The following is a 26,941-nucleotide window of genomic DNA, read 5'->3' as shown; positions in this document are numbered from 1 at the left end:
ACCATGCTGGTTTCAGTTCTTTCATATGAAAAACCCTGTTGCCTAATGGTTTGGAATTAGGATAGAAGCTGATACCTTTACACATCACAGGATTTCCTGTCAACAAAATAAAAATGCTGTCTCGCATAAACTGATTTTAGAACCTCAGTTCTGATTATATTCAACCTAGATTCAAATCTTTGGGAATTAATCATTGCCCATCTCTTCAGTTTTTATAAGGTAGTCAGAAATACTGATATTTGGAAACTCTTAGCAGGTTCCCAGAGGAACTTATACTGAGAAAAAGATTTCAGGGGAGACTTGTAGCTTCTGCATTGTGCGTATTTTCCTGGTTGCTTCTGAACGTGGACAAACTTAAACAGACATTACACATTCATTTGCAAGGAATCCATTACTTTGGATAATTTGAAATTTTCATGGATTCCAAGCTAGGGAAATACTCCTTAGGCAAGAACTTTCAAAGGCTGATTGGTGGCAGATGTTTGCAGGAAAAGGGACAGCTGGAAAATGGGAAGTCTTGAGAAATGAGATAACGAGAGTCTAGAGAGAGTATATTCCTTTTAGGATGAAGGGAAGGGCTGGTAGGTATAGGGAATGCTGGATGACTAAAGAAATTGAGGGTTTGGTTAAGAAAAAAAAGGAAGCATATGTCCGGTGTAGACAGGATAGATCGAGTGAATCCTTAGAAGACTATAAATGCAGGAGGAGTATACTTAAGAGGGAAATCAGGAGGGCAAAAAGGGGACATGAGATAGCTTTGGCAAATAGAGTTAAGAAGAATCTAAAGGTCAACAAATACATTAAGGACAAAAGGGTAACTATGGAGAGAATAGGGCCCCTCAAAGATCAGCAAGGAGGCCTTTGTGTGGAGCCGCAGGAGATGGGGGAGATACTAAACAAGTATCTTGCATCAGTGTTTACTGTGGAAAAGGACATGGAAGATATAGACTGTAGGGAAACAGATGGTGACATCTTGAAAAATGTCCATGTTATAGAGGAGGAAGTGCCACTTCCATTGAAATGTATAAAAATTGATAAATCCCCAGGACCTGATCAGGTGTACCCTAGAACTCTGTGGGAAGCTAGAGAAGTGATTGTTGGGCCTCTTCCTGAGATATTTGCATCATCACTAGACACAGGCGAAGTGCCAGAAGACTGGAGATTGGACAACATGGTGCCACTGTTTAAGAAGGGTGGTAAGGACAAACAGGGAACTATAGACCAGTGAGCCTGACGTGGCTGGTAGGTAAGTTGTTGGAGGGAATGCTGAGGGACAGGATATATATGTATTTGGAAAGACAAGGACTGATTAGGGGTAGTCAACATGGCTTTGTGCATGGGATGTCATGTCTCACAAACAAAGAGCATTGATGAGGGCAGAGTGGTGGACGTGATCTATATGGACTTCAGTAAGGCTTTCGACAAGGTTCCCCATGGGAGACTAATTAGCAAGGTTACATCTCATGGAATACAGGAAGAACTCGTCATTTCGAAACAGAACTGGCTGAAAGGTAGAAGACTGAGGGTGGTGGTGGAGGGATATTTTTCAGACTGGAGGCCTGTGACTAGTGAAGTGCCACAAGGATTGGTGCTGAGACCACTACTTTTCATCATTTATATAAATGATTTGGACGTGAGCATAAGAGGAATAGTTAGTAAGTTTACAGATGACACCAAAATTGGAAGTGTAGTGGACGGCAAAGAAGGTTACCTCAGATTAAAAATCTTGATCAGATGGGCCAATGGGTTGAGGAGTGGCAGATGGAGTTTAATTTAGATAAATGCAAGATGCTGCATTTTGGGAAAGCTAATCTTAGCAGGACGTATACACCTAATGGTAAGGAACCAGGGAGTGTTGCTGAACAAAGAGACTTTGGAGTGCAGGTTCATAGCTCCTTGAAAGTGGAGTTGCAGTTAGATTGGATAGTGAAGAAAGTGCTTTCCTTTATTGGTCAGCATATTGACTACATGAGTTGGGAGGTCATGTTACGGCTGTACAGGACATTGGTTAGGCCACTTTTGGAATATTGCATGCAGTTCTGGTCCCCTTCCTATCGGAAAGATATTGTGAAACTTGAAAGGATTCAGAAAAGATTTACAAGGATGTTGCCAGGATTGGAGAGTTTGAGCTATAGGGAGAGGTTGAATAGGCTGGGGCTGTCTTCCCTGGAATGTCGGAGGCTGAGGGGTGACCTTATAGAGGTTTATAAAATCATGAGGGGCATGGATAGGATAAATAGACAAAGTCTTTTCCCAGGGGTGGGGGAGTCCAGAACTAAAGGCCATAGGTTTAGGGTGAGAGGGGAAAGATATAAAAGAGAGCTAAGGGGCACCTTTTTTGCCCGGAGGTTGGTATGTATATGGAATGAGCTGCCAGAGGAAGTGGTGGAGGCTGGTACAATTGCAACATTTAAAAGGCATCTGGATGGGTATATGAATAGGAAGGGTTTGGTGGGATATGGACCGGGTGCTGGCAGGTGGGACTAGATTGCGTTGGGATATCTGGTCGGCATGGATGGGTAGGACTGAAGGGTCTGTTTCCGTGTTGTACATCTGTGATTCAAACTGGTCATAGAAACTGTTTGTTGTTCTTTGCAGTCACCTTTATCCACCCCTTGAGTCGTCTTCTTCCTCTCCCCCCAATCCCCAAACTATTTTGTAGCATCTATATGCACCTTGTAGCCTCCTTTTCCCTCCATCTGCGTCTTGCATCTCCTCCAGCTACCCAAGCCCACCCCTTTTTCAGCTCCCCCTTCGATCTTAATCCACTTTGTTGCCTCGTTCTCTCTCTCCACTCCTAACTACGCCACCTCATGCTGTTATGATCCCAGTTGATGGTTCTACCTGATCATATTTCTTCAAATTTTGTCGATGTGGTGGTTAGTCACTGAAACACAAAGCTGCAGAGTTTTATTTTGAACAACAGAACAAAGTTTATTACAGGACAGACAATAGCAATAACAGTCTTGATATAGAAGGCAGTTTTGAAAATCTTAATCGTAGAGCAAACGATGCCAGATCATGTTCAAAATCACACCTCACCAGTTTATAGTCCAACAAGTTGTGGAGTATAAGATTGTAGGACACAGAATTTATGGCAAAAGTTTACAGTATGATGTAACTGAAATTACATATTGAAAAACACTTGGATTGTTTAAGTCTCTCATCTTTTAGAAGGTCATGTTGGTTTCAGTTCTTTAATATGTAAATCCCAGGACTTCCTTAAAGTTACATTCTCAAGTGAGCTTTAACAATAGGTGCCATGTTGGTCCAGAAAATGCATTGAACGTGTGAGGTGCCCTGTGTGATGCTCTCTGTCCCCCAATGTTCAGTCTAATTCTAATCTAAAAAAGGGATTTACAGAATCTTGACGCGACATTATGTTAGTGACTCAGATGATTACTGACTAATGTCCATTTTAATAATTCTTTCAGTAAAGACACAAAGAATGAGAAATGTCGAAGTTGGTTTAATTTTTTTGAGTCATTTTGCAAGTCACTGCTTATGATTATATTTCGTAAAGAGAATTCCAAGTTTGCTAGCTTTCTAAAGTACTTTCCTTCCTTCTGACATCATTTCTTGCAGAACAATCTGATTCTGCAGTTTCCATTTTATTGCTGACCCCGAAATGTGTATTCACTCTTATGACTTCACCTAATTTAGTTTACAAATAAGTTGGTGGGAAAAAAAACAGAACTCTCTGCAGCTGAGTTAGTGTTTCAACTGGAAATCTGTACAGCAGACAAATTATAATTTGAAAAAAAAGTGTCACTTCTTTTTGATACTGTCAAGCAGGTGCTAAGTCTTCAATTAAATTCTCAAGTTAGTGCTACAAGCTAATGTGTTTTAATATTTTGATTTAATTTGTCATCTTACCAGAATTTCCAAAGTAATGCTTGAAACTCTGCTGAAACACTGAAGAGAAAACATAAAAACAGGAATAGGCCATACAGTTTGTGCCTGCTCCACTATTCATAATCCCAAAATTGTTGTGGTGCAGAAAGATTAATTCAACCTTCCGACATTATCACCATATCTATTGATTTTATTTTTGTGGAAATCTATTAATTTCTGTCTTGAACCTGCTTAATGGTTGAGCTTTTGAAGATAGAGGCCCTGCAAGGGGGTCTAGATCTTCACTTTCACAGCTGTCTGGGGTAGAGAATTTCAAAGATTGACCAATGAAGAAATTCTTCCTCATCTCTGTTTTAAATAGCCTACCCTTTATTCTGAGATGCTATCTCTGGTTTTAGACTCATCATCCAGGGAAAATATCTCACTTGCATTCACTTTGTCACACCTTGGAAGAATTTTGTAAGTTTTAGTGAGGTTTACCCCTCATTCTTCAAAACTCTAGAGAGTACAGATCCAGTTTCCTCAATCTCTGTCCTCATAAACAATTCTACCATCCCAGAGATTAATCTAGTTAACCTCTATAAACATGAGAAGGGTACAAGAGTAGGCCACTTGGTCCGACCATTCAATAGAGCAAGGCTTGATCTGATTTTAACCTCAAATCTACATTCCTGCATATCCCCGATAATCTTTCATCCCCCTACAACTTCCTTAACAATTTTTAAAATTCTGCACTACTGCCTTTTGAAGGAGGGAATGCCAAAGATTCAACCCTCTCAGAGAAAAATGTTTCCTCATTTCTATTTTAAATAAACACCCACTTATTTTTAAAATATGACCCCTATTTCTGGATTCTCCCATTCATGAATGTCTCCTGAGCACAAATTGTATTGAACCCATGCACACTTTAACAACTTTTTCCCCTTAATAAGAAAATTCAGTCTTGATTTGTTTGGACAAAGTGAATTTTCAACATGGCTTTTTAACATTTGTTGTCTGTGTAACCATTTGCCAGTCAAATGTTGTCAATAATAAATATTTTTAAACTTCATGATTAGACAGAATATTGCCAAATGTTAATTCAATATAAGGGTTTTCAAACGTATTATTATGAGCCTTTCTGGTTTAAGTTAGATGATAATAAAGTTAATATTGAACCTGAAGATTTATAACACCACATTGGTTTAACAGTGTATTCTTTTTTGTGAGCAATTTGTGGAGAAATCAACTATTGTCATAGACTGAGACAGCATGGAAACAGACCCTTCAGCCCACCATGGCTGTGCTGAACAGCAAATACCAGTGATTTGGAGGTGCAGGTGTCGACTGCACTGGGGTAGACAAAATTAAGAATCACACAACACCAGATTATAGTCCAACAGGTATATTTGGAAGGACTAACTTTTGAAGCACTGCTCCTTCATCAGGTGGTCATCAAAAGCTAGTGCTTCCAAATGCACCTGTTGGACTATAACGTGGTGTGTGTGATTTTTAGCAAATACCAAACTACACTACTCCTATTTACTAGCACTTGGTCCATAGTCTATTATGCCCTCGCATTTTAAGTGCTCATCCAGTAGCTTCTTAAATGTTGTGAAAGTACCTGCCTCAACCTCTTCCCAGGCAGCATGTTCCATATTTCTACCACAATCCGTGTCAATGTTTTTTTCTCTCAGATCTTCTGTAAGCCACTTAATCCTCACTTAAGCCTATGTCCTCTTGTCTTAAACATATCTGCCATGGGGAAAAGATTCTCACAATCTACCCTGCCTATGCCTCATAATTTTGTCATACCTCAATCAGATTGCCTGTCAGCCTCCTCTGCTTCACGGGAAACAAACTCAGCCCATCCAATCTCTCATAATTGAGACTTTTCATTCCAGGCAACAACTGGTGAATTTCCTCTGCATCCTGTCCAGTGCAAGCACATCTTTACAATAGAGTGATGACAAGAACTGTTTACAGTATTCCATCTTTGGTCTAACCAAAGTTGTATTTAGTTGTAACAAGACTTCCTTGCTCCTATAGTCTCCTATAATAATGAAACTTCAACCACTTTACCATCTTCATTCCTGAGAATTAGGTCTAGCACTGCGCTGTCTCTAGTAGGATTATCCACGTATTGCCACAAAAAGCATTTCTGGGTACATCTTAAAAATGCCACCCCGTCTAATCCTTTCACACTCAGGCTATCCCAGTTAATGTTAGCAAAGTTGAAATCCCTGACAACCTTAACCCCTGGTTTTTTTCACTCCTTTGTGTGATTTGCCTACATATCTGTTCCTCTATCTCCCCTGAGCTGTTGGGAGGCCAGTAGTAATGGCCATGTTTTTATTTTTAAGGTGTACCCAGATGGCCTCATTTGAAGACCCTTCTAGTAGATCTTCCCTTATTACTGCAGTGATGGTTTTTCTTTATCAATAATGCTCCGCCTCCATCTCTCTTACATTTCCCTTTCATGCCTGAAACCTCTATTTCCTATATAGCTTTGTACACAAATTTATCATGTAGAAAATGTGTTGTTTTCTGCTCTATCTAAATAATGCTTGCTGATTTATTCAATGAAATTACATGACCATAAGTGGGATTCCTTGTTCTGGGAAAGGTGATTGAAAGATTGCTGTGGAATCTGATGCAATCCTTCTCTGTATTAGCAAGTTGGAAGAAAAAAAGAACTTGCAAGTATAAATTGCTAAGTACGTAAATTATTCAGATAGAAAGGTTGGTAGCCAGTTTGTCCTCATGTCAGATGACACATTTTTGCTAGCCTCTGTAATACTTAAGCAGTAATACAAAATATTGATTAGAAGAAAATGTTCAAATGTTTTATTTTGTTACTTCATTATATTTATGGTTTTTGTTCTTGCTCACAGTATTCTTAAAATATTCTTCTAAAACATTGACATATTTTTCACAGGAGAAACTGACCTTTCTTCATAGTTTGTACCAGCGACTAGTAGCAGGCTGTGTCGTCATGAAGCAACCAAATGGCATGTTGGCAAAATTCTCTTGGCCAGAGCTATGCACCATTCTGCAAGAGAACATTGATATCCTTACTTCAGATCTGAACAGGGCTAATGAAAAGGTAACTTGCTTGAGTTTGCAAATTATTTGACCAATGACATTTGTCTGTACTACAGCGAGACTTCTTTTAGTCAACTTTTTTTCAAAAGGAATTTTCTATTTAATAATTCAGAAACATAAATTATAATTTGTCTCCAGCACAGTTTAGATGCTATATCTGAGGGGGTGCAAATGTAGCTGAAGTCTGAGTTAATACTCCAGGCACCATTGGTCCCACAAACAAATGTGAATGTTGTTATATACTTTTCTCAGGTTTGCTAATTCCACTACTGAGAATTAGCCATAGGGACCGAATTAGAGGAAGATAGATTGGTCTAAGTTTTACCAAAAAGAAAATTTAAAGCTTTTATGCATTTTTAGTAATAAAACAGAATCTCATTCACAGTACATAAGAATATAGACCTGCAAAATAACTTGTATAAGTGCAAGTCCATGCTGTCCTCCATTGTGCCCAATTTGAGGATGCAGATCAAAAATAAAATTGGCATCACCTTGTAATGTACTTGATGTTGCCCAGTAATTTACAAGCCACCATCATTTCCACTCATGATTGAAGAATACAGTGTTAAAATGGAGTAGGAGTCAATGTGTGATTCAGAGGATTAGCATAGTTAATTGAAATCGGTGGTACAGATTATTCTTGAGAAAGCTTTTTTGATGGTACAATGGATTGCTGTGTAGACATATCTAAAACCTAAACATTATTCCTGTTCAGACTGAGCTAATGATGTGGGCTCCTCTCTGGTTGTAGCAAGAAGTGGAAATAATTGGGCAATGCTTGCTCCCTTCTTGCCATCTCACCAATTAAGTGCTGGGCAATGTGGTCCATTGGGATTTTCTTAATTTACCAACAATTAAGATTCTTAAATGGTCTCTGCAGGCAAGGAAAATGACTGGTTTTCCCCACTAGGTAACAGATGACCTGCCTGACACTTTGAAAGGTGGAGCATTATTTGCTAAGCTGGGGGCATTGGGAGGCAATGATGGTGAACAAGGTGGTACCTACAGAATGCAATTCCCTGCCCTAGTCTGTAACCTACCGATCCATACTGTCCCTATGGCCTCCACTTTTGAGAAGCAAAATAAAACATCTACCTTCTCACCTGAGGATTGGACCTCAACCAAAGATATTTAAGACTCTAACGTTGTTGACCTCCATAAAGTTGAAAGCTTCTGCAATTGCCAAGGCCTAGCTAGTTCAAGAGGCCTCTTGTTCAACTCTTAATAACCTGATTGGGTATGAAATGTAGTGATCTTTCTAAGCAGTGTCGGTAACTTAGTCAATATTTAACAAACCATCAAAGATTCATAAAGAGAAAATCTCACTCTGAGTGTAATGAATTTGGGTTGTTTTAATACTGCATTCAATGACTGTCGAAAAATTGAACTTCTAATAAATCAATCTTCAGGGATGAAATTTGGATGTCACTTGAATTTAATTCGAATACTACTGATGTTGCATGGATACATGGTGGAGAGGGGATATTACTTTGTTTTTGATCCATTTTGTACTGGCGTTGTTACCTAAAATAAATATTTGTAAATTTGAAATTTTTCACAGTCTTATTGCACTAGGTCAAAAGCAAAACTCACAGGTTTTGTAAAATAGAAAAAAAAACATTCTTATGGCTGTTTAACCTCAGAATTTCAGTTCTGGATTTTATTTACCAATTGCTAATTGAATTGATGACCATTCAAAAAACACTTACTGTTTTATTTTGTGGTTTTGAGAAAACAACACATGTTTTTTTGTCAAAAAAGAAACTGATAACATTCATATTCAGATAACTGCACTAAGTTATCGGTAATAGTTCAGTAACACCTAATTTGTGTTTCGCCAGGGCCATTCAGCTCCTGATCTCACTACTGCCTTGGTTCAAACACTCATTTGACTGTGTGTTGCACCAAGGAGCCCTAGCAAAACTGGAATGAGTGGGTATTAGAAAGCAAACTCTCTGTTGGTTTGAGTCATACTTCATAGGTAGATGTTGCGGTTGTTGGAAGTCAGTCTTCTCAGCTCCAGGACATCTCTGCAGGAGATCATCATGGTAGTGCCCTTGGCCCAACCATCTTAGCTGCTTCATCAATGACCTTCTCTTTATTATAAGGTTAGAAGTGGACAATGATTGCACAAGGTTCAACACCATTCATGACTCTTCAGACACAGAAGCAGTTCATGTACAAATGCAACAAGATCTGGGCAATATCCTGGCTTGGATTGACAAATGGCAAGTACCATTCATGCCATACAAATGTCGAGCAATGGTCATGTGCATTAAGAGGCAATCTAATCATCAGCTTGACATTCAATTGTGTTACCATTACTGAATTCCTCATTATCAACATCTTTGGGGCTACCATTTTAAAAAAACTCAACTGGACTTTGTTTGGTATGCTTTCCTTTACTGGTCAAAGTATTGAGTACAGGAGTTGGGAGGTCATGTTGTGGCTGTACAGGACATTGGTTAGGCAACTTTTGAAATATTGTGTGCAATTCTGGTCTACTTCTTACTGGAAAAAAATGTTTTGAAACTTGAAAGGGTTCAGAAAAGATCTACAAGGATGGTACCAGGGTTGGAGGATTTGAGCTACAGGGAGAGGTTGAATAGGCTGGGGCTGTTTTCCCTGGAGCGTCGGAGGCTGAGGGGTGACCTTATAGAGGTTTATGTAAGCATGAGGGGCATGGATAGGATAAATAGACAAAGTCTTTTCCCTGGGGTGGGGGAGTCCAGAACTAAAGGCCATAGGTTAAGGTTAGAGGGGAAAGATATAAAAGAGACCTAAGGGGGCAACTTTTTCACACAGAGAGTGGTACGTGTATGGAATGAGCTGCCAGAGGAAGTGGTGGAGGTTAGTACAATTGCAACATTTAAAAGGCATCTGGATGGGTAGATGAATAGGAAGGGTTTGGAAGGATATGGGCCGGGTGCTGGCAGGTGGGACTAGATTGGGTTGGGATATCTGGGCAGCATGGATGGGTTGGACCAACGGGTCTGTTTCCATACTGTACATCTCTATGACTCTGTGACTCTAAATGAAATTGGGGCAAAATTTGGGCACACAATTGTGCGTGTATAAGGAGTATAGTAAGGGGCTGGTGTACAGACGTTAGGGGCACTAATGTTGAGGATTATGGTGGAGGAAGTGTTATTGCCTGTTCTTACTGATTGGGCTGAAAAATGTGTTGCTGGAAAAGTGCAGCAGGTCAGGCAGCATCAAAGGAGCAGGAAAATCGATGCTTTGGGCATAAGCCCTTCTTATGCCCGAAACGTCGATTCTCTTGCTCCTTTGATGCTGCCTGACCTGCTGCGCTTTTTCAGCAACACATTTTTCATTCTGATCTCCAGCATCTGCAGTCCTCACTTTCTCCATGTTCTTACTGATTATAGTCTCTGGCTCAGGAAGTCAAGGATCCAGTTACAGATGGGGGTGCTGAAACCTAAATCTTGAAGTTTAGAAATGACTTTGTTTGGAATTGTAGTGTTGAAGGCAGAACTGTCGATGAGCAGAGTGAAAGCATGGTTGAAAATTAGAGGGTTTTTTGGGACAAAAATTAGGAAAACTTATTTTCTGTGAGAGCTATTCAACTTTGTAACTCTGCCTCAGAAGGCTGTGGAAGTAAGGTAATATTTTTAAGATAATGATGGATTCAGGAGAATCAAGCATTGTCATGAGTGGATGGGAAATAGGAATAAGAAACATACAGTTCAACTATGATCTTAATGAACGGTAGAGCAGGCTAAAAGAGTTAAATGGTCTACTTCTCCTATTTTGTACTTAAAAGCTAGAATTTCTTGTTTGAATACAGGTTTTTTTGTTTTAACATGCGTATCGTGAATGCGAATTCACTATAAAATGATTAACAAATTTGGGACACTTTCTAAAGCGCAAACTCTTAAAACATGTGTTGGTTGTAGTGTGATTACATCACCAACACTTTAAGCACTGTTTCTCAAGCGCAATTTTTATATACTGGGTTCCACAAGAACACAACCAACACTTTGTAGAAGAACTACCTGTATATAATGAATTTTGTTGGTCTAAAAAAATGAGCATCACTGATCACACGATGCAAATTGTCTACAATTTCTGGAAGGATTCCAATCAGCAGTTACCAGCACCAACATTGAAAGTTTTGCTAATGTTATCTTGCTGCACCTTCATCACCTTCTAAAGGAATTCTGAAATGTCAGCCAACTGCAATTTGAACTCCGATGGAAAATAACATTGACTGGATACAGACAAAAAACTTGTCACTTGCCTGAAGTGACAACATGGCTCACTGTTTGTGTCAAGCAAATAAATAATAGGATTAGCAGAGGTATAGAAGCTTAACCTCAATATCCTTGGGGAGGTGCTAAGCCCCATTTATTATCTATGGTGGATACTGGATGGCTAATCAGAGAAATATAAACAAATATTTGAATTGAACTTGACTTCTAAATGGACAAGTTACCTGTGCAATCATCCTTGGGCCTCTCGACAATTTCTTGATTTGGTTTGATTTACTTATTGTCACGTGTATTTGTTACAAATTACAGTAAAAAATATGATATAACGTCACCACTCTCCAGCACAATCTTAAAACATAGAAAAATTAACCAAAACATAGAATATAAAGGCAGAAGAATAAAGAAATAAAGAAAACTTTGCAGTCCTTCTTGTTAAGTGCTCCGTCATGGGCCCTAGGCCTGACGACCTAACATGAGTCCCTTTGCCATGCCGCTGCTACTGGAATGAAAGTTGCCACTCTTCGGCACTGTCTCATCTTCACCGACAGCCTCGCCAGTGAGTAATCGCTGGACCTTGCCAATGCAGATGCCACAGATGCCATCGGGTACCATATTGGCCCAAACTAACCTCCACCTCCCCAAATCTTTGCTGGAAGCAGATGCTGCCAGGTACTCTAATTCACCTCTGCTGCAGCAGCTGTGAGTCAGCACTAGGACCACCTCGTCAGTGCAGAAGTTGCCAAGATCCAAACCCTCTCCAACTCCACCACCATGAGTCCATGCTGAGCCCACTCTCCAACCACCACAAGTCTGTTCTAGGTCTACTTGCCGCCACCAATATTACACGGTGATCTGCAATTTCTACCATTATTTCTGTCAGGTAAGGAGCTAGTTATTGTTCACATCAATCTGCTAAGAGTCTAAGGTCTGCTAACTTCATAACCATTCTCCAGGCTGACGAAGTTTGGCTCTCATCTCAACCTCTTTGTATAATCTCTTAATTATTTTCATTCAATGGAAAAATAGACAATGTCTGTTTGCTAAAGTTATCTTGCTGCACCTTCATCAACTTCAAAAGGAATTCTGAAATGTCAGCCAACTGCAATTTGAAGTCTGATGGAAAATACTGTTGATTGGATACAGACAAAAATCGTGTGAATTTATGTGTATAGCCTTAGTATTAAGTTCTTCTTAATTCTAATTATTTTTCCTTTTACTTTTTTCCTTCTATGCTTTTGTGCATGTTGCAACAATCAGCTCCTGGATTTGTATGCGTGAATAATCTTCTTGCTGCTTTAAACCCAAAGGATTTACTGCAAAATGCTTTTAAAAAGAACTGTACATTGTTTTAGGACAAATGCGTAATAGCCTTTTCAAACATGACAGAAAAGAAATTTAAATAAACCTGTGTTTGTGGACAGAAAGGGAGATAAATGCAATAATTTAATTCACACACACTCATTGGTAACCATATATGGATTACAAATATAGGTGAGTGCTAAGTAATGGGCTAAGTAAATACCTAATTTACTTTGAACATTGCAATGTAAGCAGGAAAATGAAATTAGTATATCATGTTCATTATTACTGTTAATCAATCTAGTTAACCAGCAAAATCAAAGTTATTCTGTGTGAATTTGAAAGAACCTCACAAGTCAATGTCAAAATTTATACTTGCATGGCAAAAACGACAATGATTATTAAGCTGCAGGCGAAAAGAATGCCAAGATAGGGATGGCGAAAAGCAAAGAGTATGCTGCAGTAGGTTTATTTGCGAGCGTTTTAGCCCAGTTTTAATTTTAGTGCTGACTGATTAAAGCTATCCACACATAAGCAAATTGATTTGTAATTTAAGTTTTGTAAATGAGACCTCGTCCCTTTAACTCTTGTGTTTGCAGGGTTTATGAAAATCATGTCTACACTTTGATATTTGCTTTTCAAGCTATCAAATCAAAAGATGCAACTCATCTGTTATTTAGTGAGTTTTTTTTCTTGTTTTTTTTTAATGGTGTAGTTTTCAGAGTATGTTCTCTGAAAGAAAAGGTCAACTATTTTCGTAATCTTCATATGCAAATAGCCATAACCTAGAAGAAGTAAAATGTGCTGATTATTTGCTATTATCTGCTTAACATGAATTTGATACTGTTCTGTAAATGACTAGATTCCTGAGTATAGGTGCATTGATAATTGTTGCATTGTACTCACAAGTTGACGTTGTTACTTTTAGCATTCAGAAATAAAAAAGAGCCCTCTATCATAACAAATGCAATTTATTTTATGCTACGTTACTGAACAGGCACACACATTTGTGGATGTCAACAGAGCTGCATTGTTAAATATCAAATTTATTGTCAGATATTTGTTTCTAACACTTTATCCATAGTTTCTTTAAAAGTTCATGTTTGAAGTGGGTTTTGTGATCGTTGAGTGGGTTGCTGTGGTATAAAGACACCAAGTTTCTAACTTTAAGCAATGATTGCTGAGCAAGTTCATTTCAGATGCAAATATGCAAACTCAGCAACTACTGGCTACTTTCTCAATGACTTCTGCTGTCAAGTGCATGGACTTTGCACAATGACCTTTCTGATTCACTCTCGGTTCCCTGCTACAATTAAAGAGCATATGATCATTTATGCTGTCAAATAGCAAAGCCGGATTAAAGGGCTGAATGATCAACTTAACTCAATTCTTATGTTTTTATTATGTAGGATGTAGAGTGAAAACAGGCTGATTGGCCCTCATCAATTTATGCTGGTATTTATGCTGAACTTGAGCTTCCTCTTATCTCCTCTGCCTTCTTCTCCCTCATATACTTGCTTAATTTCTCCTTACAAGACTCTTTATGTTATTCTCTTTCTCTGTACTATAAAGTTCCACATTCTCTCTCTCTGTTTAAGAGGTTTTTTTTCTGAATTACTTGCATTTATGTAACCTTGTTTGTAACCATTGAACATTTTAAAGCACTGTGTGGCCAATAACATATTCTTCAATTGTAAAGTAGTTAATTTGGTAATCAATTTTGCACAGCAAACTTTCACAAATAGCAATATGATATTAGTTGTAGAATTAAGTCAATTCACAGTGGCTTTAAGTTTTCTTCTTTATGGAACAGATCTTCTATTGAGATTGGAGATGGAGTGAAGAGAGACTTTCATCTGTCGTTTCAGACAGAATATCACCAATCATCCACTCTTGCTGCTACTCATGCTTCAGAATCTCCTCCACAGTAAAGTCACTGTGTTTCTTCCAGGACTTCTTGTCTGTATTGAAAAATGTGATAATTTATTTTCATACAGTTAATTTGAAGTAAGCGTATTGACCAGAAAACGGGCAATAACTCCCCTGCTCTTCAAAATAGTGCCATGGAATCTTGTGTGCCCACCAATGTTTTGGGCAGCTTGGTCTTGGTTTAATGACTCAACTGAAAGACAACACCTCCAGCATTCCCTCAATGCTCATGTGTTGGACAAGGGCTCAAACCCATGATTTTCTGACTCTGAGGCAAGGGTATTACTAATTGAACCATGGCTGACGTGCATATTGAAATAGTGGAATGTTGTTAAAAGTGGAAAGGACCTGTTTTCAACCACTTGTATCAACACTATCCATTCTGTGTTTGTTACAAAGTACTAAAACACTACACTTCAATGAGATAGGGTCCAGTGATATGAATAGCATTTTCCCTTAAATGACCTTGTCATATTTTATAAGTTTCCTGAAGAAGGGCTTATGCCCGAAACGTCGATTCCCCTGCTCCTTCGATGCTGCCTGACCTGCTGCGCTTTTCCAGCAACACATTTTTCAGCTCTGATCTCCAGCATCTGCAATCCTCACTTTCTCCATATTTTATAAGTTGGCTGTCAGCTTGCACTTGTAATCAGACTAAAATACTTGTTTGTCTATTTAGATGTAAAGCTATTGTATTGTGTATTTCTTAAATCTGGCCAGGACTGGCCTTGCAGTTTGATGTTCTGAATTGTGTTAATTCCCTTCTGTTTATCTGTCATAGAGATATGCAGCATGGAAACAGGTCCTTTGGCCCAATTCATCCATGACAACCAGGTTTTTCTAAACTGAACTAGCCCCGTTTTCCTGCATTTGACCCAAAGTCCTCTAAACATTTCCTATCCATGTACCTGTCCAAATGTCTTTTACATATTGTAATTGTACCTAGGTCTACCATTTCCTCTGGCAGCTTGTTCCATATATGCTCCAATCTCTGTAGGAAAAAGTTGCCCATCATATCACTTTTAAAGCTATCCCCTCTTGAACTTAAAACTGTGTCCTCCAATTTTTGATCCCCTACCCTGGGAAAAAGACCTTGGCTATTCACCTTATTGATGCCCCTCATGATTTTATAAATCTCTATAAAGTCACCCTTCAACCCCCTATGCTTAGGGAAAGAAATCCCAACCTATCTGTCCTCTCCTTTTAACTCAAATGTTTCAGTCTCAGTAACATCCTTGTAAATCTTTTTCTTTTTTGTACCCTTTCCAGTTTGATAATATCTTTCCTATAGCTGGGCGACCAGAATTGTATGCAATATTCCAAATATGACCTTACCAATGTCTTGTACACCCATAACATGACGCCCCAACTCCTGCACTCAATGCATCTGTCTAAGATGGAGGTAAAGCTCTCTTTGATCATTCTGGGATGGTGGCAAAGTAGGCAGTGTTCAGGCTCCTGAGCCCGTCTGCTCCATTCTGGCCGCTTCCTCCCATCTTTCCTTCCCCTTTTTGTCCGTGGCGGAGAAGGTGATATCATGGAAGAGGGCTGGAGGGGGACTCTTGGTGAGGCAGTGGTAGCCTAGCCTGGCAGCAGAGCCAGGGACTCCTGGTTATGATAGGCCCAAACTAGGGACTTCAGGTATTGGTGAGGCAGCTGCTTCAGCTGAGCCACTGGTTGTGGTAGGCGCATAGCAGAGACTCCTGCTTATCGGCATGACTGCAGCAGCGGAGGCGGGGCCTCCGGGTTTCAAAGTGAGAGGGGGATCCAGCAGGGGTCCCGGCATTAACGAGGTTGGCTCAGTGACAAAGAGAAGGCACCCGAAGAATGGTGACTCTAACATTGGTGGGTCTGGTGTAGGTGGCAGTGAGGTGGTGGAAGTTAGGTGATAGAGCAGGTGTCATTGCTGAGCTGGCTCAGGACTCGGGATTCATGGCAGAGGCGGTGGAACGAAGATGGACTCTCTTTCAGCTATTTATTGTTCTTTTTATTTTCAAACTATTCAAAATGATGTCTGTGGCGATGAAGCTCTTCACTGTATTTTACTGTATTATTCTATGTAAAATACAAGTGACAATAAATCATTCAAGTCTTTATCTGCTTTCTCTTAAATTCTATATATCTTAAACTAAGTGACATTTGTATGAATTTGTAATTCAGTGACAATGTGCTTAAAAATCACAAATTCCTAATTCCCGTACTTTCCGTTGTGTGCTTCTGCAGATTTGCTAACAATTCATTGTTTGCAGTGTTGCATTTTCTTACCCTCACATGGGTTATACTTGAATGCATTTGCCATTAGTCTAGGGTTTAAAGGCATAAGAGGACAGTATTTAAGGACAATAATAAATTAAAATGACATCATGGTAATGGTGTCTTTACCACAAAGCTGTTTCAACAGAAAAAAACTCTAAATTGAGGACTAAAGGCTTTATAAATTGTTTGGAAACTTATCGTTGGTCAGAGTCTGCAATTGATTGTAATCCACTATTCTGCATTATACATGTACTAAATTGCTTTTTAATCCTGTAAAAGTAAATTTATTTATAGGCCTAGTGTAAAAGTGAACAGCCATTATGGGTGGTTGCCATTTTGAAATATCATTAACATTAGTACAAAGAGTAGGCATGTCTTGAATTTTCACACATCTGCACAACACAGTCAGTATCACTCACTTGATCCATTGTGCCCAGTTATAAGGTTCTAGCAAGTCAGGTGAGTTTTTTGGTTGAAAGATTAGGGCTGATCATTTAATGTGTATTTAACATGTCATGGCTGTAAAGAAGTTGACTTGTACATGGAAAACAATTTATGCAAAATCATGTCTGGAGCAGGGAAAATGGGGCTATTTTGTAGGTCAGCCTGGTAAATATATTGCAGCATCCTATATAAGTTGCAAGCTAGAATGTTACATTCCAGACCAAGAATGACTACTTTCATATTCATTATTCATTTTCACCTGTCGATTTTCACGGTGTAAATGAAGTGAAGCTTATTTAGTTATTTGATATTAGAAATCTGTATGCATTTATATCTATAAAGAACATTCCTAATGGTTTGCACATGTTCACATCTGGCTGTTTGGGGAATAGTTAGACGTGATATTACTCAACTGTGAACTGTACATTTCTTTCAAATAAAAGTTTATGGATCAAAATTATATTTATGATCTGATCACAGCATATTAGATAAATGGTTCTAAATCTTAATTGTGGAAATCACAGGAGTCATACTTGGAGCACATTTGTCGAAATAAGGATGAAACTATACATCAACTGCAGCAAAGCCAAGAAGCCACCTTCAATAAACTAACCGAACAGATGAAGGAACGAGAGGCTAGTTGGAAAAAACAGAAGGCAGACTTGGAGGAGCATTATACTGGACTCCTTGGGGAAATTCATTCAAGAGCACAGGTAATATCAGCATAATTAAACTGTCAATGACTTAGGGAGATAAATAATAGTTGCCTTAGTTGTCCTCAATTTGTTTCCAATATGTACACCCACTTGTTTATGTACAGTTGAAAATTGATGTTAAACTCACCAATTTGTCCTCTGGTCTGTAGATAGTGAGCAATAGTTGGAGTTAACGTTTTTAAGTATGAGGGCAAACATATTAGGTCTCAGCCAGCACCCTACTCCCACTGCTGGAAAGAAAATGACACAGTTGCTCATCTGTCAACTCATTTAAGAGCTGACAAAGTGAGGGTGTGTCTGCTTCTTGGAAAATCAGACCTCAGTGCTGATATCCTAAATCCCCATTCAGAGGCAGAAAGCATCTGGTCTTATGAGTCAACTGTTCAAGGCCTACTCCTTAGGGGATCTGATGGCTGGAAGTATTTATTATGGGAGGGATTTGGGGAAACTTGTCTGAGGTTTGGAAGCAAGGACAGTGGGCTGGATTTCAGAGGTCACCTTCTTGCCCCCATCCTTTTCCTCCAAATACCCCAGTCCACAGACTGGAGCAATTGGAGGCATCCAACTAATCTGGTAGGCAATTAGCCATGCTACCCCAGTCAGAAAAACTAGTTGTCTTTCTTGCCTGCCAAGTGGCATCTTAATTGACCACTTAAGGTTCTTAATTGGTGGCAGTTTGAGAAGTTTGCCCAAGGACCTTGCGATACAGTACTTAATTATTCAGGTGACGAGAACGGGATGGGTTTCTGTCTATGGCTAATTTTCTCAATTGTTTATCTTTCTTGCAACCTTTCTCATTCCTTCCAGATAAAGAAAAATCAAAATGAATGTTTCATTATCAAATGGAAGGTTATGAAATAGTAACTCTGTTTCCGTCTCATCAAATGCTGCCAGCTGCACGTTTCCATTACTTTCCTTTTTTCATTTTAGACTTCCAGCAGCTGCATTATTTTGCCTTCTCTCTTCCAGTCATATTGTTGCTCCACCTTTTCACTCCCACCAGTGTTTTCTGTTGCTCCAATAACAAAGTCTCAACTCTGTCAGAAAATGAACGTGGGAAGGATAGATCTTTCTGTTGTAATTTCTATCAGAAGGCAGACAGGAACTGAACAACTTGCTGTATTAACTCAAAATTAGGCTGGGGATATTTTACTGGGGCTCATAACGTCTAATATAGTTTCTCACAATTCCAATTGAAAAATAGCTCACTGTTACAAGCAATGCTGGTTTATAGAATGGTTATGTCACTGGACTTGGAAAGTGTGGTCTGTGCACTGAGTGGAACACCCTGAGCACAAATCAAATTGAAGTTCAGCTTTAAAAATAGCAGGTTTTTATGAACAAATTATGACTATTATCAGTATAACTAAGCTTGAAATGGTCAAATAAGCTGTAAAAATACAAATTAAAAACAAAACATTGTAGATGCTGGAGATTGGAAATAAAGCGCAAAGTACAGCAGAAGTTCAGCAGATCTGGTGGCATCAGTCAAGAAATAGTTAACATTTTAATTCTTTAGAACCACTGTAAAAAACTCTATTTCTTATCTTTGCCCTTCAAAGAAAGAAACCTGCTATCCTTACGAAGTCTGGACTTTATGTGACTTCAGACCTACACCAAAACTGATTCTTAACTGCCCTCTGACAATAGTCGTTTAAATGCTGTCAAAGAGGTCTATCACTACATTCTTTGAGCTTTTGGGATAGACAAGAAATTGTGAAGAAATTTCAAGGAAAAGTACAAGAGTCCGAATCCTCAATTGATGTGCAGATAATTAAACTACCTCTTCGCCTAGTAATTAGCACTTCTCAGGATTCTACAAGGATCTTGCCACTGCTCAGTACTCCATTTTTAATCAACAGTTCCTTTGTTAAATACCAAAACGAGCTTCAATCGCAAAATGTTTTCCCCCACAGTCCATGCCTGACCAATTGTAAATCATCAATGAATTAATCCAATATCTGGTTTTCTGAGGGATTCTTTTCATATAATGTCCTCCAAAAACCAATTCTCTTGCAGCATCAGATTACAGCAATGACTCCTGGTACACAACAGCTGAACCAAAAGACCATATGATGTAGGGGCAGATGTAGGCTACTTGGCCCATCGAATCTGTTCTGCTATTCTGTATCATCCTCACCACTTGCCTTCCCACCTATTGCCGATAACATTGTACATTCACTTCCATTCGCTTCTTGAAAAATTAATACAGTGCATCTGCTATCTCTATACATCTCTTAATATCTAGGTTGCAGCGCATCAGGTCCAGGGACTCATTAGCTTTTATCTTCATTATTTTCTCCAGTATCTTTTCCTTTTAATTATAGTTGTTTTATTTTCATTTGCCAGCATTTGACCCCTATCCTTCCAAACCTTTCCTATTCATATACCCATGCAGATGCCTTTTAAATATTGTAATTGTACCAGCCTCCACCACTTCCTCTGGCAGCTCATTCCATACATGCACCACCCTCTGCGTGAAAAAGTTGTCCCTTAGGCCTCAACATTTATGTTCTGTCTTCATTATTTTGGTCACCTTTTGTTAGTCATTAAGACTTTCCCAATCTTTTGGTTTACCACTAATCTTTGCCACATTTTTTTTTTCATTCAACCTGATGCTAACCTAAACCTTCCTGGTTAATGTTGATTGCTTATCACCTTTCTGGAATCCTTCTTTCTCACAGGGATATATTTTTGTTGTGAGTCTTGAACTATTTTCTGAAATATCTGCCATTCTTCAACCATTTTTACAGTTAAACTGATTTCCTAGCTGACTCCAGCTAAGTCTGCCCCTACTCTTTCATAATTGTCTCTATTTAAGCTTAGCACAATTGTCTCAAACCCAGGTTTTTCACTCTCAAACTGAATGTTAAGTTCAATTATGTTGTGGTTACTATTTCCTGGGGGATCATTTACTCTGAGATCATCTATTAAACCTGCCTCATCACATATAACCAGATCTAGAATAGCCTGTTCATTGGTTAGATCTATAACATATTGTTCGAGAAAACTATCCTGAATAATCTATGAATTGTACCTCGTGGCTCCCTCTGCCAATTTAACTATCCAAATCTACATGAAGATTAAAGTCAGCCATGATTAACTTGCTACCTTTTTACATGCCCTCCTTATCTCCTGATTTATTATCTTGTCTTTCAGTATAGCCATGTTCAGGAGCCTATAGATTAACACCAAAGTCTTCTTCCCCTTGTTGTTCTTACCGCCACGTATGAGGATTCTAAATCTTACAATCCATGATTATTTTTGCTATCCTGTTTATACCCTGCTCTGAGTATCTATCCTGTGCCAATAGATATTCTGAATCATGGGGAACACAATACTGCATGGTCACTGACAAATAGTACTGTACAACTTGTCCAAAACTAATAGTTTATCCAGAAGCATTTAATCCTGAATTGGAAGATGATGAGAAAAATAATTCTGTTGCTCAACATTCTTATACACTGCAAGTAGTCATATTTTCCTTTGACATAATCCCTGTTCAAACTTTCCAGAGAATCTGACTGGCAGTAATTCTGTTCTGAACCAGATGAAATTATTCATTATATTCTTGGATTTTCTTTTTCCTTTCATTCTTCACTTATACTGTAAGGGAGAATTTAGATTTTGTTTTGCTATTTGCAACTAGGCTTTGTAGGTTAATTAAGGATCCTATAACCAGCAAGGAATTTTTCAGACTCTGGCAGCATATAGTATAGTTTTGCCATATAAAGGATAAGTACAGGGAATCTCATTATAGGCAAAGAGGAAAGCAAAGGACAGGAAGAAAAGAAACCAAGTGCTGGAGAAATTAGGCAAATCTGGCAGCATCTATCAAGAGAGAAACAAAGTTAATGCTTTGAGTCCAATGCCAGGATAAAGGACGTTGCCAAGCAGCTACAGGACTTTGTTTTGGAGCATGGTGATCAGTTAGAGGTACTTTTTCACGTTAGTTCTAATGACTTTGTTAGGGCTGAGAATCTGATTCTGAAGCAAACTTTGAGCAGTTAGTTAGGAGATTGAAAGGCAGGACCTCAGAAGCCATGGTCTCTGGATTGGTCCCAGTCCCACATAATAGTGAATGTAGAAAAACGAAAATTGAGTGATTGAACTCATGGCTGGAAAATTGGTTTTAGAGAGTGGGCATCAGATTTATGGGACATTGGACCAATTCTGGAATGATATGAGTTATACAAACTGGTTTTCTCCACTTGAGCAGTACTGGAATAAATATACTTGCTGGGAGTTTTGCGACTGCTGTTGGGGACAACTTAAACCAAATTAACAAAGGGGTGAAAACCTGAGGGAAAATTCAGAGCACAGAATGAAAGGAGGAAACTTAACAAGTGATTCTGAGGAAGCAGAGGTTAAAAAAAATGCACCGTTCATAAAATTCACACTATTAGATAATATATCTGTATTTGCAAGAAATACAATGAATAAATTTTGATAAGGTGAGGGTACAGAATGCGGCAGAATTATATCAGTGCGTTAACAGAAACTTGGCTGAAATAGGGACAAGGTTGGCAACTCGCCCTCCCTGGAGAAAAAATTGTCAGACAACATAGAGAAGGAGACTTCAAAAAAATATAGCTGTGAGGAGGAAAGGTTGTACTAAATAAAGCACTGAATGAGGCCATTTGGATTGAATTCAGAAGCAAAACTGGGGCAGGCACACTGCTAGAATTGTACTATAAATGTCCAAATAGTAGAAGGGTTAGGGGGCAAAATATGTTGACAAATTTCTAAATGCAAAAAGAACATGGCAGTAGTAGTTGGGAATAATTATCAATTGCAATGCGAACAGTGTGGAAGACATAGATGGCACAAAATTCTTGAACTGCATTCAAGATAATTTTTTTTTCAGCCAGCATGTATCAGGCCCAATGAGAGACAGCACAATTATAGAATTGTAGGAAATGAAGCTGGGCAAATGGATGAAGTAGCAGTGGGTGACCATTTTGCAGATAGTGATCCTAATAGAATGAGATTTAGTATCATTATGGAACGGGAATAATATAGAACAGGAGTAGAAGCTCCATGTTAGGGGGAGGAAAACTTCATACAGCTGATGGATGATCTCACATCAGACCAATGATTACAGCTACTTGAGGAAAGTCGGTGACAAAGCATGGGAGGCATTCAAAAGTGAGATATTATGGGTGCAGTGCAGACATGGCCCCACAAGAAAGTGGTTGGTACTATCAAATCTAGAGCCCACTGGTTACTCAATAGCAAACATGCTAATGTAAAGCAGAAAAAATGCGTCAATTACTATCATAAAAATGAAGTAATACTTTAGGAAGCTTTGTGGAGTAATGAAAGTACAGTGGAGAATTGAAAAAAGAAAGCAAAGAGAGAACATGAAAAAAATTGGCAAATAAAATCAAGACATATCTAAAGATGTTTTATCAGAACATTAAGAGCAAGAGTGTGAAAGGGGTTGGATTAATCAGAATGTTCATGGAACTTTGACAGAAGATCTGGGAAGTGTTTATTATGAATATTTTGTCTTTGTCTTTACAAAGGAGTGCGATGATGCAGACTTTCTCTTGAGAGGGAGTGTGAAATATTGTGAAATATGAAGAAAATGCAAGAGCAAGTACAGATATATGATCCTTTATCCAAAATTGTTGGGGCCAGCTGTTTTTCAGAATTCAGAATTTTGGGGATTTTGGAACAAATGTAGCGCCCCCCTGTAGGGTCCAGGGCAGCACCCTGCAATCAAACATCAATACTGCAGCAAAAACGTAGACTCATGATAAGTGGGGTAGATAAAGGCTAGGAACACTACTACAGTTTATTTATAGTGTAATGTACTGATAAATGAATACATAGACCATAAATACTCAATGTCATTTTATTTCCAGAAAAAAACGTTCCAAGAGAAACATTTAGTAAAACTTAAACATACATGGTTTCAACACTATGGCAGGCGACGTTTTTAAAGACTTCTTCAAGTGTCAGCTGTCTCATTAACATAGGTTTCTGCCTAAGTAATAAGTTGGGAGGTCATGTTGCAGCTGTACAGGATATTGGTTAGGCCACTGTTGGAATATTGCGTGCAATTCTGGTCTCCTTCCTATTGGAAAGATGTTGTGAAACTTGAAAGCGTTCAGAAAAGATTTACAAGGATGTTGCCAGGGTTGGAGGATTTGAGCTACAGAGAGGGGCTGACCAGGCTGGGGCTGTTTTCCCTGGAGCGTCGGAGGCTGAGGGATGACCTTATAGAGGTTTACAAAATTATGAGGTGCATGGATTGGATAAACAGACAAAGTCTTTTCCCTGGGGTGGGGGGGTCCAGAACTAGAGGGCGTAGGTTTAGGGTGAGACGGGAAAGATATAAAAGAGACCTAAGGGGCAACTTTTTCACACAGAGAGTAGTACGTGTATGGAATGTGCTGCCAGAGGATGTGGTCGAGGCTGGTACAATTGCAACATTTAAGAGGCATTTGAAGTAGCATAGGAAATGTTTGGAGGGATATGGGCCGAGTGCTGGCAGGTGGGACTAGATTGGGTTGGGATATCTGGTCGGCCTGGACAGGTTGGACCGAAGGGTCTGTTTCCATACTGTACATCTCTATGACTCTATAATTGAGTAACTTGCCATAATCTCTTGGTCATTGATAAATGAACGTTGTTCAAGGCCAGCAATTAACTGATCACGCATTTTCACCTTATCGCCTATGGGGACTTTTTTCAACCATGTTCACAAAGTCAGCACCATCATCACTACTATCCTCACTCTTACCTGTATTTAATACCATTTCAGCAATTTTCCCATCACCCAAGGAATGCACGACAGGTGCATCATTGTCAATGTTCAGCATTTCTTCGATGTCAGCTTCGTATAATTTATTTACACTTTTGTCCAATAAACTTTGTGCATAAGTTACAAGGTTTGCTATCATCTTTTTCTCTTCAGTATCACAAAATCCTTCAAAGTCTTCATCTGTAGGTTCATTTACATTAAACATCGTTGTAGGCCACAGTCTGTGCCAAGCATTTGTTAATGTTGATTTATCAACATCCTTCCAAGCATGAGCAACTGTGTAAATGGCATCCTTAACAATAAATTCTTTCAGAAAGTCTTGAATTCCTACCTGTTTGTTGACAGCAGCAAGCATACAGTTTAAAAAATAGTCTTTATACTTACTCTTCACTAAGCATAAAATTCTTTGGTCACAAGACTGTATTACAGTTGTCACATTAGGGGGCAACTAAATGCCAAAAACATTATTTTCACAATAAGTTTGGCAGGGGGATTTGTGGAGCAGTTGTCCAGGAACAATAAAATTTTACATGGGCCCAGCTATGCCTGCCTCTTCATTGGATATGTGGAACAATCCATCTTCCGTAGCTACACTGGCACCACCCCCCACCTTTTCCTCCGCTACATCGATGATTGTATTGATGCTACCTCGTGATCCCACGAGGAGGTTGAACAGTTCATCCACTTTACTAACACCTTCCACCCCGACCTCAAATTTGGAGGTGGCGGAAATGACGAAGGATGATATGATGTATCTGGAGGTTGGTGGGGTGGTAGGTGAGGACCAGTGGGATTCTGTCCTGGTGGCGATTGGAGGGGCGGGGTTCAAGGGTGGAGGAGCAAGATGCGGTGGAGAGCATCATCAACCACGTCTGAGGGGAAATTGCGGTCTTTGAAGAAGGAGGCCATCTGGGTTGTTTGGTATTAGAATTGGTCCTTCTTGGAGCAGATGCGGCAAAGGAATTGGGAGTATGGGATGGCGTTTTTACAGGGGGCAGGGTGGGAGGAGGTGTACCTGGACTGTCTCCGACACCTCCCTCCCCTTCCTAGACCTCTCCATTTCTATCTCGGACGACCGACTCAACACGGATGTTTACTATAAACCGACTGACTCCCACAGCTACCTAGATTACACCTCTTCCCACCCTGCCCCCTGTAAAAACGCCATCCCATATTCCCAATTCCTTCACCTTCGCCGTATCTGCTCCCAGGAGGACCAATTCCAATACCGAACAACCCAGATGGCCTCCTTCAAAGACCGCAATTTCCCCGATTTCTCCAATAATTTCGGTTGGAGGATTTTGTACCTGTACTGGGGGGAGTTGATGTCATTGTTAGTGAATAAATCACGAGAGCCAGATGGACTGTATCTTAAGCTATTAATGGAAACCAGCAACGAAATGCTAGATGATCCTATTAGGATCATTTTCCAAGCCTCACTAGTGCAGTTCAGCTATCAGAGGAATAGAGGTCTGCTAACAATGTACCTTTAGTCAAAATGGTTGCTAAGGATACAGTAATTATAGTCTTCAGTGGTAACCAAATTACTAGAATCAATATTGAGAATTAGGGTGAATTGTTACTTAGAAAGGCACAGAGTAATCAGGAATAGTTATCAGAATCATAGAGTTGTGTAGCATGGAAACAAACCTTTTGGTCCAACTCATACATGTAAACCAGATATCCTAAATAAATCTTGTGCCATTGCCAAAATTTGGCCCATATCCCTCTGAACCCTTCCTATTGATATACCCATTCATTTGCTGTTTAAATGTTGGAATTGTACCTGCCTCCACCATTTCCTCTGGCAGCTCATTCCATACACATAACACCCTCTGTGTGAAAATGTTGCTCCTTGGGTCCCTTTCAAATCGTTCCCCCTCACCTTAAACCTGTGCCCTCTGGTTTTGGACTTCCCTACCCCAGTGAAAAGACTTTGTTTATTCACCCTATCCATGCTCCTCCTGATATAAACCTTTTGTAAGGTCACCTGTCGGCCTCCAATGCTCCAGGGAAAATAACCCTAGCCTACTCAGGCTTTGCCTATAGCTTAAGTCCGCCAACCCTGGCAACATCCTTGTAAATGTTTTCTGAACCCTTTAAAGTTTCACAACATCCTTCCTGAAGCAGGGAGACCAGAACTGGACACAGTATTCCAAAAATGGCCTAACCAATGTCCTGTACAGCCGCAACATGACCTCCCAATTCCTATACTCAATGCACTGATGAATAAAGGAAAGTATTCAAAACGCCTCATTCACAATCCTGTTTACATGCAACTCCAATTACAAGGAACTATGAACCTGCAGTTCAAGGTCTCTTTATTCAGCAACAGTACCCAGAGTCTTACCATT

The 26,941-nt window shown here is 39.4% G+C and overlaps 1 protein-coding gene across 8 annotated transcripts in view; it reads left to right on the top strand.

Moving 5' to 3' along the window:
* ccdc171 (coiled-coil domain containing 171) overlaps positions 1-26,941 on the top strand; it is a 265,898-nt gene that overhangs the window by 113,984 nt on the left and 124,973 nt on the right. For 5 of the 8 annotated variants that reach the window (XM_043717537.2, XM_043717497.2, XM_043717507.2 and 2 more), the window contains 2 exons: positions 6,773-6,940; positions 17,624-17,812. The exons of 1 other annotated variant lie outside the window; for it this stretch is intronic. In XM_043717537.2, the coding sequence (XP_043573472.2) occupies positions 6,773-6,940; positions 17,624-17,812 (357 nt within the window). The remainder of the gene's footprint in view (positions 1-6,772; positions 6,941-17,623; positions 17,813-26,941) is intronic. 2 more of the 8 variants (XM_043717546.2, XM_043717514.2) reach the window with 1 other exon arrangement.

The sequence above is a fragment of the Chiloscyllium plagiosum genome, unplaced genomic scaffold (genome assembly GCF_037043375.1).
Source record: "Chiloscyllium plagiosum isolate Xiang-an unplaced genomic scaffold, Cpla_swu_hap1 HiC_scaffold_2, whole genome shotgun sequence".
Lineage (NCBI taxonomy): Eukaryota > Metazoa > Chordata > Chondrichthyes > Orectolobiformes > Hemiscylliidae > Chiloscyllium > Chiloscyllium plagiosum.
Note: the sequence above shows the minus strand (reverse complement) of the source record. Positions and strands in the feature narration are given on the sequence as shown.